The sequence below is a fragment of the Ictalurus punctatus genome, chromosome 1 (genome assembly GCF_001660625.3).
Source record: "Ictalurus punctatus breed USDA103 chromosome 1, Coco_2.0, whole genome shotgun sequence".
NCBI classification, from domain to species: domain Eukaryota; kingdom Metazoa; phylum Chordata; class Actinopteri; order Siluriformes; family Ictaluridae; genus Ictalurus; species Ictalurus punctatus.
Window position 1 is genome coordinate 3,328,060 of NC_030416.2, and position 15,796 is coordinate 3,343,855.

General features: G+C 41.6%; 3 protein-coding genes across 5 annotated transcripts; 2 read left to right on the forward strand and 1 right to left on the reverse strand.

Annotated features, from left to right (window-relative positions):
* The first annotated feature begins 770 nt into the window (after positions 1-770).
* On the forward strand, positions 771-8,340 carry LOC108264431 (golgin subfamily A member 6-like protein 22). 3 transcript variants are annotated; one of them, XM_017465942.3, is made up of 8 exons: positions 771-878; positions 1,405-1,962; positions 2,320-2,346; positions 3,223-3,282; positions 3,470-3,808; positions 6,014-6,073; positions 6,207-6,533; positions 6,720-8,340. In XM_017465942.3, exons 2-8 carry the CDS (start codon positions 1,632-1,634, stop codon positions 7,724-7,726), a joined length of 2,151 nt encoding a protein of 716 aa, XP_017321431.1. In that variant the 5' UTR covers positions 771-878; positions 1,405-1,631; the 3' UTR covers positions 7,727-8,340. The 3 variants fall into 3 exon arrangements, with proteins under 3 accessions (XP_017321431.1, XP_017321447.1, XP_017321437.1); XM_017465958.3 differs by having other exon boundaries at positions 3,226-3,282; XM_017465948.3 differs by having other exon boundaries at positions 772-878; positions 1,630-1,962.
* Positions 8,341-8,350: 10 nt separating this feature from the next.
* Positions 8,351-12,089, reverse strand: gnptg (N-acetylglucosamine-1-phosphate transferase subunit gamma). The gene is made up of 10 exons (XM_017466007.2): positions 11,924-12,089; positions 11,731-11,785; positions 11,288-11,410; positions 11,124-11,207; positions 10,937-11,030; positions 10,626-10,740; positions 9,583-9,665; positions 9,327-9,452; positions 9,156-9,237; positions 8,351-8,605 (listed from the first exon to the last, which is right to left on the reverse strand). The coding sequence occupies exons 1-10, from the start codon at positions 11,970-11,972 to the stop codon at positions 8,529-8,531; spliced, it is 888 nt and encodes a 295-aa protein (XP_017321496.1). The 5' UTR covers positions 11,973-12,089; the 3' UTR covers positions 8,351-8,528.
* Positions 12,090-12,732: 643 nt separating this feature from the next.
* On the forward strand, positions 12,733-15,202 carry tsr3 (TSR3 ribosome maturation factor). The gene is made up of 6 exons (XM_017465994.3): positions 12,733-13,099; positions 13,339-13,561; positions 13,658-13,851; positions 14,066-14,236; positions 14,401-14,455; positions 14,691-15,202. The coding sequence occupies exons 1-6, from the start codon at positions 12,979-12,981 to the stop codon at positions 14,821-14,823; spliced, it is 897 nt and encodes a 298-aa protein (XP_017321483.1). The 5' UTR covers positions 12,733-12,978; the 3' UTR covers positions 14,824-15,202.
* The last annotated feature ends 594 nt before the right edge of the window (positions 15,203-15,796 follow it).

Genomic DNA, 15,796 nt, shown 5'->3' on the forward strand with positions numbered 1-15,796 from the left:
TGATGATGATAATCCTGTGACCGGAAACTACCGTCAACGCCTTCTGACCGATCGCTATGAAGTAGCTATAATTTGATGTACGGGTAACTTCCTTCAACAATTTGGGCTAACAAGTAACCGGCAACAACTTGTCGTTGTACAAAACGAATCAAACGGTCAACTTCGTGGTAGAAGCGGCTTTGTGTTAGCCCGCCTCCACCTTGTTTACCTGATTATTTTCCTATAACGGCATACCCTATCGTGTTTTTTTTCTTTTTTTTAATCCATTACATAATATCCGTTATTTAAAAACAAAATTGCTTGTTTTGGAAAAAACAAAACAAATATATAAGACAAAACACTGGCCAATTGCAGATAAGAACTCAACCCACCAATCATGGCATCTGAGATTAAGCGAGGGAGGAGGTTTGGGAAACGCCCGAACAAACATTCCCATGGCACAGAGCCTGAATAGTCAGTGAAGTGAAATTAACACGTTTTTATTAATGGCTTTGAGGCTGAAAGAGCTCCACCCGAACGCCAAATCATTTCAGTTGGTTTCTCATTAGATTTCTGGCAACAACAAAATTCAGTCATTTATACTTCTGTACATGAGGCGTAGAAACATTTCTAGATGTATATGCATATGTGTATGGATATATAATAAAGGCACTCTATGTTGGCAGAGGAGATTCCTGCAGTGTAGCCTGCAGCAGATTCGGTGCACTGAACTATGCACTTGGGTGCAAGTGTTTGAACAGTTCTGACAGAAATGGGTGTGTCTGCATGTAGGTGTGTGTGTGTGTGTGTGTGTGTGTGTTTGTGTGTGTATGTATATATGAGTTAGTTCACACGTCATTGTCTCAAGCAGAACAGTACGACGGCACTGTGAAGACAAGGTAAGGTCGACCGTGACCTTTCATTCCCTTTTGTCTGCTTTTTAAAGAAGTGTACTGTTTCATGTAAAGGCATTGCATGCTGTGTTAACTTATAACATGTCGCGGGGTTCTTTTTATGTTATTTTACATCTAATAAACAATGAATAGTGTTAGTGCTTAAGGACTAACTCAAAGGGAGTTCCAAAGCATGCAAGCTTTGCAATATAACTGCACGAGCTAGTTCATTTATTCTGATTGGTCATTGTTGTTGTTGTTGTTGTTGTTTTTTGACGGCAGCATGGCAACAGTATGAAGTTCATTTCCTCCCAAAATTACTGAAAGTTTTGTTATTAAATTCAATATAAGAATAATAGGAATCCTTATTGCTATTCTTTGACATTTGTTTGAGATTTCTGTTTGCAAACATTGCCAATGTGCCTTCTGGGAATTCTTCATTTTTCTCAGTTGGCATGAAACCTAAAAGTGCCAGACTAAATTTTGACCCTTAGCCACGCCCACTCACTAAACTGTGCCATTTCCTCACAAGGTGGAGGAACAAACTGTCCGAAGCTGTAATCAGCACACCTTACAGTGAATAAACTGGGACCTGTCCTGATGAGTCCACTCCTCCATGCGGAACATTTTGGGCTTTTTTTGTTTTTAAATATTTGTTAATTTTGTGTTTCTGTGGTGATTTGCAAGAATGTTTGACTCATATGTAATATTTATTTTGAAACTGCGTCTTAATAAATATATTTTTTTGTTTTTCCAGCCATGTTCATTCTAATCTGCCGCTACAACCGCGTGTTCGCCTACCCCGGCGATGACGTCACGCTGTCCTCTCACCTCTCGCCCGAAACCAACGTGGTGTCCATGGAGATCCGATGGTTTCGGGGAATAGAATGCATTTACCTGTATAAAAACGGGCAGGTGAGCGTCGGGAAAGGCTATGAGGGCCGGGCGAGTCTGTTCACCCCGGAGCTGAAGAGAGGAAACGTGTCTCTGATCTTGAAATCCATCGCACCCATGGACACGGGAACCTACAGCTGCCAGGTGCTTACTGGCCACAACAAGGTGGAGAAGTCGATACATTTATATATGTCAGGTGAGTGATGGGATGCGTTTATGGTACATGCAACGGCAGTATGCCAATGGTTACCAGATTTGTACATTCAAACCACACTGTTCTGTACTGACACTGGAGACTCCTTCCATAAATGCTTAATAAACACTTCCTCATTCCACCATTTTAACATCAACCATACAAGTCCCTGTGTGAGTTGGTAAAATATTAGAATTAATATAAGCCATGCAGCTGAAAGCAGCGTCATAGAAAATTAGTCTGACCAATCAGATTCGAGAATTCAGTAGCACTGTGGCGTGTAACGCTACTTAATGTATCCTGTTTAAAACTGTATTTAGATTTGGTTTATTCGTTCAGCCTGTTTTTGTTTTTGTCTAGGAATGGAGCCACTTTCACCTGATAGAAGTAAGTTACCTTCTTATAATACGCTATAGTGTGAACTTAAGCTTGCTATGGTGATTATATTTAAGCAATAAGCATGTAATATATAATATAGTAACAAATAGGAAGTGGTTTGGGAATCGCCATAACTAGAATATGCCGATTTTTCTTAGATCACAGATAAGAAATGCAAATTCAAGCTACGTAGTGGTTAAAAAAAAAAGAAGCATTAAACAGCACGGGTTCATACACAATACGGCCGAAAGTTTGTCAACACCAGACCCTCACACCAATACGTGCTTGTTGAATATCTCGTTCCAGATTTAATCCCCCCTTTTCAGATTTAATCTCCACTTTTCAGATTTAATCTCCCCTTTTCAGATTTTGGAGCGTAGATGTGGGGATTTGCTCATTCAGCCACAAAAGCATTAGTGAGGAGGACGACGAGGCCTGGGGTGCGGGCGCGGTCAAAAATAGCTTAAACAAACTACAAACAAACTAACACTTTTAAAATAATAATATTTGCTGCATTTAAATTGGGATTTATATAACCTATAAACATTCAGTATATACATTGTCTCCTTATAGAAAACTTGTATACGTTGTTATTATAGAAACTATAATGTATTTAACATATATATATATATATATATATATATATATATATATATATATATATATATATATATATATACATACATACACACACACACACACACATACATATATACATATATATACACATGTATGTATGTGTGTGTGTATATATATATATATATATATATATATATATATATATATATATATATATATATATATAAAAATACAGCTACAAAGATGTGAGATTTGTGAGGTTGGGTTGATAGTGTAATCAAGCCTAAATTGTTTGCGGATCCTCAGCAGGACTGAAGCTCACGGAACAGGAGAGCGTGGACATGGACGAATCTGTCCTCATACTTGGTGAGTACTCAACTGATCTGGTGGAGTACACCTTTCTTGAATAAAAATTAATTCTGCTGAGAGGAACTGCTGATGAAGCAATAAAATTAACATATCGAAAGAAACGTTTTGGCGAAAAATCCATATGTAGGCGATCAACACGACTTTTTAAAATTTTATTTTGTTTTTAATGTATTTTCAACCTTAGAGTTGAAGAAATTATTGCAGCAACGGGAAAAAGAGCTTCAAGATAAAACCCGAGAGCTGGAAACCACAACTGAAATGCTGAGGACAAAGTCGAGTCTCCTGCTGTACACAGACATGGACCTGGAGAACATGAGCAAACTGGCAAATCAGAAAGAGGAACATTTAAAGAGCATGGTGAGCGAGCTGGAAACGTGCAAGAGGCAACTGGAGATGCTGGGGCAGAAACTGCAGGAGAAGAATGCACAGGTCGAGGAGCTTCGAGCCATCCTGCAGGACAAAGAGCGAGAACTGGAGGAGGAAAAGAAACATCTAGGGGAAGGTGAAGAACAGCAGATTACAGGTGAACTTTATTAGGTAAACCTGTCAGATTAAACGCTATTGTCGCTTTAAGTCGAGTCAAGCCAGGTGGGTTTTTATTGTCATTCCTCTATCTAGCTTGTGTTCATTGGAACGAAATGTTGTTTCTCCGCAGGACAATAAATACACAGAACAACAGATACACACGACAATAAATACACAAAACATGGGCTGTGATCTGTAAACTATTTTGTAGTTTAGCATCAACATTGGCCGCAAAAACGAGTTCCATAACAAAAAGTGACTGAGTCATACTGGGACAGGTGTTTGACTGGCCCAGGTGAGCAGTGGGAGGCAGCAGAGTGTTGAGTAATCGGACCGCCTCAGGGAAGAAACTGTTGCGGAGTCTGCTGGTGGTGGCACAGATGCTCCTGTACCTTCTGCCTGAATGAAGATTTTGAAGAAAAACAATTGCTAGCGTCTTAAGGCATTATTGATGAGTCATACTCAAAACGGCCATATTTAACGTCATTGATATTACTAATTAAAGATAATATACTGATTGCTCAAAAAACTTTTGGATGTTATATATTGCTATAATCATTAGTAATAGTACTAATAACTGGGACAAAAAGTTGATGGTGAGTGAGTTCTTTGACTGGATTTTCTCCATTTATAATAAAAGCATTGTTGCTGTGTCTGCATTTCTATCCAAGCATGTCAAAACGTGTCGGCTGTGCCTTTAAACACACTTGACCCGACTCAGACAGGCTTTTAAAAGTATCTGCAGCCAGTTACACAAGTTCAGTTATAAGTCAGGCTGCAAAGTCTATCCCAAAACTTCAGATAGTTATACTTCACCCCTCCAAATGGGCAGGATAAGTGTGTTTAATGTGTTGCGCCGTGTTGTGTACATTAGGGTTAGGCTTATAGCAGGAGTTGGATCAGATCCAGCTTGTTTTTCCTGTACTATCTTGTCAGAGTGTACCACACCCCCTACTCAATCATCAGATCTATGGCTCCATACCACCAGCGTGGTTGAGTAATTTTCTCCAACCATACTGGGCTTGGCTGACCAACTCGAAACTAGCTGTGATGTTGACTATTAGTGCTAAGTCACAAACTCATTACAACCTCTCTGAAAGGGGCACGATTCCCTAAGAGTCTGGCATAGAATCCCTACATTGTACTATTGATACTATGGCATGAGCTCTCATTTTGTTCATCGATCTCTTGATCTTGTGACATTCCATGAAGATAAGTGCCCGACAATGCTATTTGGACCGGCTGGTGGCCATGTGATTTTCAGACCAAGTGGGTGAAGAAACGCACAAGGGTATCCCTTGAATTAGCAGTGGCTGGCCTACTGGTTAATGGATGTCATCACCACATTGTGCTAGACACCCAGCTCCGCCCTTGATGAACAATTCTACGAGGAGCATCTCCTCTTCATGGGCATTACTTAGAAGCATAAAACTCCGGGATGTCTGTGGTGTTGCTACCAGGGCATCACCATGCACTTTCAACAGGTTCTACAAGGCTCACAAGTGGTAGGAGTGTGGAATTCGCCATCTTTCCAGTCATGATGTTATTGCATAGGTTATCTGAGTGATTCTTGGTGGTTAGGAGTGGTGAAATAGAAGGCTAATTACATATCTAAACAGTGGTTATTTGAATCCTGGATAAACACCAGGGGACCTTGTGATTCAGCACTAGTGCCAATGTGGAAAGACCTTGACAAAATGGTTCCAGGAAAAGATTACTGTAGGCATTATTTACTGCAACTACTGCATCATATGTACATTTGGTAGACGCCCTTATCCAAGGTGACTTGCATGTGTTCCATTTATACAACTGAGCAGTTGAAGGTTAAGGGTCTTTCTCAAGGTCCCAGCAGTGGCAGCTTGCTGGTGCTGGGATTTGAACTCAGGACCTTCCCTTCAGAAGTCCAATGACTACTGAGCTTGGAAAGATGTTGGTTTCCACACTCGTATCACTTGGGAAGGGCGATGTTCACCTTGTAGAACCTGCTGAAAGTGCACGGTGATGCCCTGGTGGCAGCACCACATCACTTCCTACCTTTGTTGAAGGCCTCGGCATGTGCGCTCAAATGGTGAAGAGTGATCCAAACCTTCCCTGGTAGTAAACTAGGGCATTGCTAGCGACTTCAAATGCAGCGCACCACATTTTCCTGTACTCTTGCCTGAAAATCCAGCCTAATTATCTTTTTCTGCTTGCAAATCCTCAGAGGGACTGAAGAACACCACACAAGACACCACAGACACGGAGGAATCCCTCCACTTACTTGGTGAGCATGCAACTGATCTGAGCAGGACAAGTTTTTATTATTATTATTATTATTATTATTATTATTATTACTACTATTACTACTACATCTGTAAGCCATAATTAAAGTAGTGTATATTTTCGGTCATTTGAAGAGTTGAAGAACCTATTGCAGAACAAGGAAAAAGAACTTGAAGATAAAACAAAGCAGCTGGAGAGCGCAATAGGAGAGTTGACAAGGATGACAAAGCTGCTGCAAGATAGAGAGACGGATGTGGAGAATTTAGCACAAGAGCGAGACGAACATGTGAAGAACATGACCGGTGAGATGGAAATGTGTTTAAGGGAACTGGAGACCCTGGGACAGAAACTGCAGGAGAAGAACGCACAGGTCCAGGAGCTTCGAGTCATTTTAAAAGACAAAGAGCGGGAACTGGAGGAGGAAAAGAAACACCAAGGAGAAAGAGAACGTGTGATTACAGGTGAAATCACTTAACTATAAACTCTCACATCCCAGATGTGTCCTTTAATTAGTGTTATAAAAAATATTCCAGAATCGCTGATGCACATCAGTCTTTAATACGATTCTAGCTTCAGGACATTTCAGTTTGGCTTGGTTAACTGGAATGTGTTTTCGTAACCACCCCGTTCTGCATGATTGCTTGCAGCAAATGTTTCTCACGGGCCGTTCGTCTTCGAACTCCTGGAGAAGAGCGATGACATGCTGAGCAAAATGTACCAAAACCCGGAGGAGCAGCTGGAAGAGCTGAAGAGCTGGCTTTACGTAAAGAGAGAGGAGAGAAGACTGAGAGAAGAGGAGGAGAGGACGCAAATTCTTGAAAAAGAGTTTCTCGATTACATCTCGGCGGTGAAAGAACTGATCGGAAAGAAACACGAGAAGAACGTGGCTTTGGCGAAGATGCTGGCTGTGCTTCAGGATAAGCTAGAGGTTGCAGAGACGGATGAGGAAAGGGAGGCGCTAGAGCTGCAGTTGAAGGAAGCTTTAGAAATGCAGACGCAAGGTGAGGAACAGATAGAAAGACTGACCGAAGGCATAGAGGAAAAGAGGAGAGGAATCGAGGAGAAGCACACACATGAGATAGAGAAGATCAGGGAGAAATACAGCACCGTGTCGAAGACTGACACGGAAACAAATATCCTGAAAATCATCCTCCCTGACGTCCAGGCGTACTTTCAGAACATAGCCGTGAACATGCAGAGAACTTTACACGCACAAAGACAGATCATAACCAACAAGATCGCTGAAGAAAGACAAACCCCAGATCACACAGACGTAGACGGAGTGGAAATGAGTGTTGAGAAGAAGATCCTGGAAAACCAAACCGACGGTCCAGTCGAGGAACGGACAGAACTGGAAGTCGAGATGTCGAGATCTATTAAGAATAGCCCAGAAGTAAACAATAACTGTGCAGGGACACTCGTGCAGGAAGTTGCGGAAGTAGAAGCAGAGCTACGTGCAGCCAGAGAACCGAACGGTTTCAACAGTGAGGATCCAGATTCGGAAGACGAGAGCGACAAAATGGCGAACAGCGTGATCATTGGAGAGGGAGAAATAGAAGCAGGGATAGAAGAAGAAGAAGAAGAGCAGGAGGAGGTGAGGGAAGTGAACGAGCACAGTGAAACAGGTGAAGAAGACGTGATTTACACCCAGTAGACTTTCAGGCGCTAATCGCAGTCCTGGAACTGATCTTTTTTTTTTCCACATAGTATTAGGAGTATGCCAAAGTGACATTTTCTTATGATGAGTTCCTAACTAATATTTTCTCTCCGTGTTCTGGCAGTTTCCATTTGCTAGCTCCGTCTCTCCGATTGCACGACAGCTACCAAAATTGTTGTGTGTGGTCTCTATGTGAAAACAGCTTTTCAAACTGCTGCCAGTGCAATCTCACAGGGTCACAACCCAGCGAACTCGGTTAACTAACCCAACCAGCAAGTGATACAGTGAGATGATGTTAGCTAACAAAGTCGAATCAAGGAAACAGTAGTGTGTGTGTTTACAGGGTGTTCAGCATGAGCAGATTGTGGAGGAGAATCCTGGGATGAGCGAAAGGACCGTCTTTATGATTTACAGCATGTACAAATCTACAGTTATAGATGTGAGATTATTCACTGATGCAAGAGTGAGGACTTGGGAATAAATAGTTTTTTTAGGGACCAGCCACAGCAGCAGGTGAGTCACAAGTATAGAAATTCCAAGCGGTAGCAAAGGCGTAGGGTATCAGGATGGTGCTGTTTATCTAATAATAAATGCCATGGTGGTAAATATGATTCTGCAGTCTTGTATTTGGGGGGGCAAACGGCTCGGTTTTATTTTAAATAGTTTTGTACATACAAGTTATTTCAACTGACGTTTCAAATGCCTGCATTGTTCTTTGATTAAAATGACATCACGATCACATTTTTTTTTTTAGGGTAAACTCCATGTCATTCAATTAAAATACTGCAATATGGAAGTACTAAAGATTCTCCAGGATCCCTGTATCACCCCTGAGACGCTGGTTCTGCGGCGTGGTCAATGGGATAGTTGGTCTTCCTGGAAAAAAAAAAATTGGGAGAAAAAAAAAAAAGATGAGTGGGTGTGGCTTTGCCAGAATTTCCGATGTTAACTCCTGAAGTGTTCTATTTATACCACAGCAATTTCCCAATGATTAGTCCCACCCCCCCCCATCAGTCATATAAACACATTGTTAAAACAAGTTCTTGTTATCACTTACACTATAGCAGCTATAAATACCAAAATCGTCAAAATAGTGTCTCTTCACGCAAAACTTCACCATATCAATAACATTCACATATTTTTTTTTATTTTTTATTATCTGTTTATATGGAGCATCTGCTGTTTCTCGGTAACATGACAAGCTGTATTTGTTCCTGAAGAGAAAGAAAAACACGAAGGCTGATGAGGGAACGACTGTTCGTAGCCGTTACGATGTAAGCGAAATAAAACAAGTCATTTTAACGTTAAAAGTAACTAGAAACGGATAAAAAGGATGACGCGCCGGTCTTTTTATCCTTCGAAAATTGCAGTTGTATAATAGGAATAAAACACTATTGGCGTGCATCAAATCAATAACGTGTCTCACCAGTGTCCGTTTCGTACGAGACGTTGTGTTGGTGGAGGAGAGAACGCAGCCGCTCGATTTCAGCACGCTGCTTCTCGAACTCCTGCTGACACACACATCCTTATAATATACTCTCACACTCACACACAGTGTTTTTTAAGCACGTACTATACAACTCCCGCGCACTCTTACCTGTGTGCACTGTTCCAGATTGTGATGTTTAAGACTCGGCGTGTCTTGTTCCTGTTTAAGCGCCTGATTGGCTCGTTTCAGAAACCCGGCCTCTTCAAACACATCCCTCAGCATCTTCTTGTAGCCCTAAACACAAACACAGGACATAAAAACATGAACATGTCTTGTTTGACTTTAGATATAGAGTGAGTGTGTGTGTGTGTGTGTGTGTGTGTGTGTGTGTGTGTGTGTGTGTGTGTGTGTGTGTGGTGGTCACCTGTTCAGTGAGGAGATCTTCATATCGAGCCTGTTCAATCTCATCCCATTCTTTCTGCAGTTTCTCACTCAGCACTGGGTACACTGCACACACACACATACGTAGTGGTGCTTGAAAGTTTGTGAACCCTTTAGAATTTTCTAGATATTTCTCCATAAATGACCTAAATCAACATCAGATTGTCACACAAGTCCTAAAAGTAGACAAAGAGAACCCGATTAAACAAACGAGACAAAAATAATTATACTTGGTCGTTTATTTATTGAGGAAAACTATCCAATATTAGATATCTATGAGTGGCAAAAGTATATGAACCTTTGCGTTCAGTATCTGCTGTGACCCCCTTGTGCAGCAATAACTGCAGATAAACGTTTGGGGTAACTGTTGATCAGTCTTGCACATCGGCTTGGAGGAATTTTTAACCCGTTCCTCAGTACAGAACAGCTTCAGCTCTGGGATGTTGGTGTGTTTCCTCACATGAACTGCTCGCTTCAGGTCCTTCCACAACATTTCTATTCGATTAAGATCAGGACTTTGACTTGGCCATTACAAAACATTAACTGTATTCTTCTTTAACCGTTCTTTGGTAGAGCGACTCGTGTGTTTACCGTCGTTGTCTTGCTCCATGACCCACTTTCTCTTGAGATTCAGATCAGGGACAGATGTTCTGACATTTTCCTTTAGAATTCGCTGCTGTAATTGAGAATTCATTGTTCCATCAATGATGGTGAATCGTCCTGGTCCAGATGCAGTACAACAGGCCCAAACCATGATACTACCACCACCATGTTTCACAGATGGGATAAGGATCTTATGCTGAAAATCTGATGTTGTTTTTGGTCATATTTATGCAGACGTATAGAAAATTCGAAAGGGTTCACAAACTTTAAAGCACCACTGTACACACTATACAACATCTGCATGCAACATTATACAGAGGCTATACTACAGCACTGTTGTAAGGAGATGTAAGCAACACCATTAAGTATTTTATTCCCTAATGAATATAATGAAAAAAAATCCACACACATACACACACTTACCCAGGAGGGAGTGTGCGTGACAGACGAGGGGCGTCTCGAATGTCAGAAAGTACACACACGTCTGTGGCTCAGACACTCGGGCTAGCTTACTGCTGTTCCCACACGTGAAAAAGACCTAAATCAAACGTTAGATCGTTTAAACATTTTAAATCTTCGATGAAGTGAAGGTGCATGAACATGGCGGACGTTTTGTGTGCCGCTATCTGATTACAAACTAAACTGAGCCTGTGTTCAGTTTGCTTTGGCGAAACATGGCGCCTCATCGGCGTGAGGTTTTAAACGTCTGTAGTCAGACCAATTTCCGCACACACCTTGGTCTGTCTGTTCTTGCTCCCACAGGCGTCTCCTTCTCTCATCCACATCGCCGTGAAGGTGTTATTCTCAATCTCCCACTCCTGCCAGACCCTACACACACACAAATGATTATTTTAACTGTTATTAGTAACAAATTCTGAATATTTGACTTTGCTAAATAGATCATTAGTTGATCGCGTGTACCCGAGTATCCCACTGTAGGCGTTCCACCTGAAGCTCTGCTCGTGCTGCGTCACGTTATGAAACGGACAGAAGTCGTACTTGTACCTAACAAAGGGTGAAAAACACGTAAATACACAACGCCATGGCGATTTGACCAGAGTCGTAAACGTCGGAACATTACTGACATGGACTCTGTGTAGCTGAAGCATTTTCCTGCCAGTCGGTAGAGATGAGGAGGACCAGAGACCGGAGACGGAGTGACTCTGGCCTGCAGCTGGCTGCCCGGTGAGAGCAGGTGATTATTCAACCTGAGAGCAAGAGATACAGATGTACAACAAGTCATGGCGTTTTACATTTATATAAATATATACACACACACATCATCCGCATAATTTCCAATACTTTCGGAGACCAGTGTTACACAGGATAGTCTTTATGATGACAGCACCAGCACTTAAATCTTTAGGGTATCCATGTGGGGCCCATCCACAGCTTATCACATACCTTTGAATGCATTTGGATAACCGGTCACGTGATTAGACGTGTTCAAATCCTGAAAATCTTGAGCAATGTTTGTGCCATAGATATTAAATATACTATAATGCTTATTTATGCAATATCAACTCACCCGAATGTATTCGGCTCCTCTACAATTTTCATCTTCCCACCCAATACAAGTGCCACTGGAACAACGTGTTTATTATTATTATTATTATTATTATTATTATTATTATTACTATTATTATTATTATTATTTACAAGACCCAATAGATAAACACTAGACATGTAACCGCTATAAAATATAATTACAGAGGACTTACCGAGGCATGCCAGCAACGGCAAATGCTGTCTAATAAATACTTCAATCATAACTGCCGGAATGTAATTTGTTTTGAGTGGAAAAAGTCGCACGATTTAAAGGACTTCCGTATTTGTTTCCTCAAGCGCCGCCATCTTGCCACTGTCTTGATCACGTGACCATAAGGTGCATCCGTTATTTGGTTGTTGAAACGTTGAACAGTGTTGTGGAGTTTCATTCAACCGAAGTGAACATAGTGGGGATCTATTTTTCCAGAATTCTTACTCAGGAGAGTTTAAACTGAACTGAATTATTATAATTTTTAAAAATCTTCTTCCTAACTCTACCCCTACTGGAGTACATAATATAAGTATTAACTAAAAGTAAATTTGTATTGGGGGAAGGGGCAACATTTTCTACAGTCGATCACTGAACTCGTCGTTTCCATTACAATGATTAAAAAACTGTTAGGATTTAATAAGCACAAGTCAGAATCTCGTGTATGAAAATTATAACGAGTAACCGAACGGGGATTTGTGTGCAACTCGAAAACACGTCTTAACGCAAAAATCCGATAACACGTGAAGGGAGCATCACTTGTTACACAGGTTTACGGCAGCTCCGAATTGAATGCTGCTTTGTTACAGACATTTCAAAATTGATTAGTTTTCCCCATTATAATTAAGAATAAAAATTATAAATAATAATAATAATATGATAAGGCGCTGCTTGTGTTTTTATATTGCGTTTCAAATGAATTTTTGTAACTTCACAGAGCGACGCCGGATTTTGAAGACCAATCAGAAGCCTGGCTCACATCCGGGCATTCTGGCTGTGAAGCGTCTGGGAAAGTCGCTTGTTAGCATGTTAGCACGTTACGTCACGTCGCTCAAAACTGTTAGCTGACATCTCTTGCGGTTTCTCAGCGTGTCAGCCGAGGCGAACATGAACGGGTTAGACGTGCTGCATATTCATTTCTTATTTAGAAATGTCAAACTATCCCCGTTAGCGTGTAATTAAGCCGTCGGAAAACGGTGTGAAAGTTTATTGATCTGTCTCGTGAAGTTAGTGTTAGCAATGGGGCGCAAAAAACCGTTTCAGAGCGAGCGACAAACCAGCAGAGGCAAAGACAAGCGACACAAAATGAAAGGAAAGTCTTTGGAAACGTTCACGGAAGAAATGCAGGAGTTTTTGGAAGGTGGGTGGTGAGATGAGATACGTGTCGAGTCACGTGTGTATCAGTGGGACCCGTCAGGTCTGCACGATATATCGCTTGTTAATCAGTATGACGATATCGGTCTTTGCGATAATACAGAGATCACAAGAAACCTCTTTTGACTTTGACGTTGATGGGATCTGAAAGCATTAAGTTTAAGCATTGACGTGAATGTGAAATAGCTTAAGAATGTAGTAAATATTAACACGTGTGTATTACAGCGCAGTGTAAAAGCACAGAGTCCGAGGATGCGGCGGCGGCGGCAGCGTCTGCGAAGTTTCCGTGCCCGCTGGCCATGTGGGAACTGGGTCACTGTGACCCGAAGCGCTGCACCGGACGCAAACTGGCCCGGAAAGGCCTGGTGCGCTGCCTCCGCCTCAACCAGCGTTTTAACGGCCTCGTCCTCAGTCCCATGGGCGTCAAATATGTTACACCCGCTGACAGGTGAGCTCTGGTGGAACTCGTGACTCGACTGGCGATGGTCCAGTCGCCGCTAGCGTGTTGTGTTTACTAGGCTGTGTTTTTTTCTGTGCTCATCAGGGAGATCGTGGCTGAGGGCGGTCTTGCGGTGATCGACTGCTCGTGGGCGAGGCTCGAGGACACGCCCTTCAGTAAGATGATTGGCTCACACCCGAGGCTGCTGCCTTATTTGGTGGCGGCCAATCCTGTGAACTATGGCAAGCCGTGCAAGCTGAGCTGCGTCGAGGCCTACGCGGCCACCTTCTGCATTGTAGGTAATCCGCACCCGGCCGTCAATCGAGTTATTTTCCTGGAGCAGCACGCCCCCGTTTTGTTTTGTTTCTTACGTCATGTTTTCTTACAAAACGTTCATTATTTGCGTCATACATAATATACCTTACGCTCACCTGTCAATCAAAGGAAAAGGAAGTGATGCTGATAAAGGCTAGAGTATGAGATTTAAACTCTAACATTGTGTGTGTGTGTTAGGATTTCAGGACCTGGCTGTGCTCCTGTTAAGGAAGTTTAAGTGGGGTTTGGGGTTCCTCGAGCTGAATAAAACGCTCCTGCAGCGCTACGCCACTTGCAAATCAGAGGAGGAGCTGCTCACGGTGGAGAAGGAGTACCTCACCTCCTCCCCCTCAGAGGAGGAAGAGTTAGGTGAGGCCTTTTTTTTAAAAATAGTGTAAACAGCACTTATTACATTTATTCAGGATTCTTCTAAGGAATTTGAGCAGTAAAATAAAGCACGGCAAAACAAAACATTTTTAAAAATGCAAGTTGTTTAATCTTGGGTTTTATTTTTGCGCGCGTGTGTGACTCAGATCCTTTTGACGTGGACTCGGGGAGAGAGTGTATGAACCTCAACAGACCACTCCGGTAGGAAGAAGCACTTCATAGAGATCAGTATATTACCCGAGAGTTTAATACACACTACTTGTTGAATGATTTAAAAAAAAATAATAATAATAATAATGAGGTGCCATTTCTTTTGTAATACTTGGTTCGTTTAACTTTTTTTACGTTTGAGTTTGTGGGCGACTACTTCTGTGTTTCATCTGCTGTCCTGAATGATGTGTGATTTATTTGCACTTTCAACTTTCTGTGCACGTAGAGAGGAAGAGGACGACACCGAAAGCAGCGAGGCAGAGACTTCTGAAGAAGACGACGAGCAGGAGGAGGAGGATGAAAAAGACGCTGCCGAAGATGAGAAAAAAGACAAGGAGAATATTGAAGACGAGTCGTGAAGAAATGCAAACATGTATTTGGTCTCAAAACGTCAGGGCTTGAGCAAAGATTCATTTTATCAGGGAAGGGTGGTTAGAAGGATAATAATAATAATAATAAGTAACAGGACGGTATAGCTGATAATAATAGAAGTTGCTCTTGTTCAGCCTAATGTGTTTGACAGATATGTAAATTAACTCCGAGACCCAGAGTTGGTCAAGAAAGGAAGAATTGTTTGTTACGGGGTGTGTTCATCCAGTCTGTGGTTCAATCCCTAATGGATAAAGCTCGTCTTGGTGTTCCTCTTATCACAAGAGCTCTTAAAAACCTGGAATCCTGTACTATAATTATGTATAATCTTCCTTTCTTAATGGAAAATAAATAACTATATGTGTGCAATCGCCCCATTGTTGATTATTTTTCCATAACAGCACGTCACAATCTTGTTCGTTCCTCTCTCTTATACCGCAAATACCGCATGTTTAATGTTGTGGAACATCTAAGAAACAAGTTATTGTTCTCGCGTGTTTATAGTGGGTATCACTTTCTCTTGGTTTTTCTCACATCGTGTGATGTTCTTGGACACGTCATGAGTGACGGAAACTTGGGGCCACTGGGGTCATTGGGTCTGTAATCATCAGACACCCTGTCCGACGCGACCGCTTACTTTCCCAGCCTTTTGTTGCCCACGTCCTGATTTTTTGAGACGTGTTGTGGCCATCAAATTCAAAATTACCTTTTTTTTTTTTTTTTTTTTACATTTTATTATTATTATTATTATTTTTAAATAAATGGTACATTTCCTCAAAAAAGGACACTTTTTTTCAGTGAATATATCGTCCACATCTCCTTGCGTGAGAGATGAGGAGCTTTGCGACAGTTTGCTTTTTGATGCGTTTTACAGAGCTGTGGGAAAATAAATCGAGGGAATGGTAATTTAAATAATAATATAGTATAAATTATGTAAGGAATAATGAAGGAAGAAACGCAATG

Coding starts and splice junctions, on each gene's coding strand:
- LOC108264431 (XM_017465942.3), top strand. CDS start 1,632: ATGTTCATTCTAATCTGCCGCTACAACCGCGTGTTCGCCTACCCCGGC. Junction 3,283..3,469: donor CGAATCTGTCCTCATACTTG/GTGAGTACTCAA, acceptor TTTCAACCTTAG/AGTTGAAGAAATTATTGCAG. Junction 6,534..6,719: donor AAGAGAACGTGTGATTACAG/GTGAAATCACTT, acceptor GATTGCTTGCAG/CAAATGTTTCTCACGGGCCG.
- gnptg (XM_017466007.2), bottom strand. CDS start 11,972: ATGATTGAAGTATTTATTAGACAGCATTTGCCGTTGCTGGCATGCCTC. Junction 11,208..11,287: donor TTCAGCTACACAGAGTCCAT/GTCAGTAATGTT, acceptor ACCCTTTGTTAG/GTACAAGTACGACTTCTGTC. Junction 9,453..9,582: donor AAGATCTCCTCACTGAACAG/GTGACCACCACA, acceptor GTTTGTGTTTAG/GGCTACAAGAAGATGCTGAG.
- tsr3 (XM_017465994.3), top strand. CDS start 12,979: ATGGGGCGCAAAAAACCGTTTCAGAGCGAGCGACAAACCAGCAGAGGC. Junction 13,100..13,338: donor AATGCAGGAGTTTTTGGAAG/GTGGGTGGTGAG, acceptor TGTGTATTACAG/CGCAGTGTAAAAGCACAGAG. Junction 14,456..14,690: donor AACCTCAACAGACCACTCCG/GTAGGAAGAAGC, acceptor CTGTGCACGTAG/AGAGGAAGAGGACGACACCG.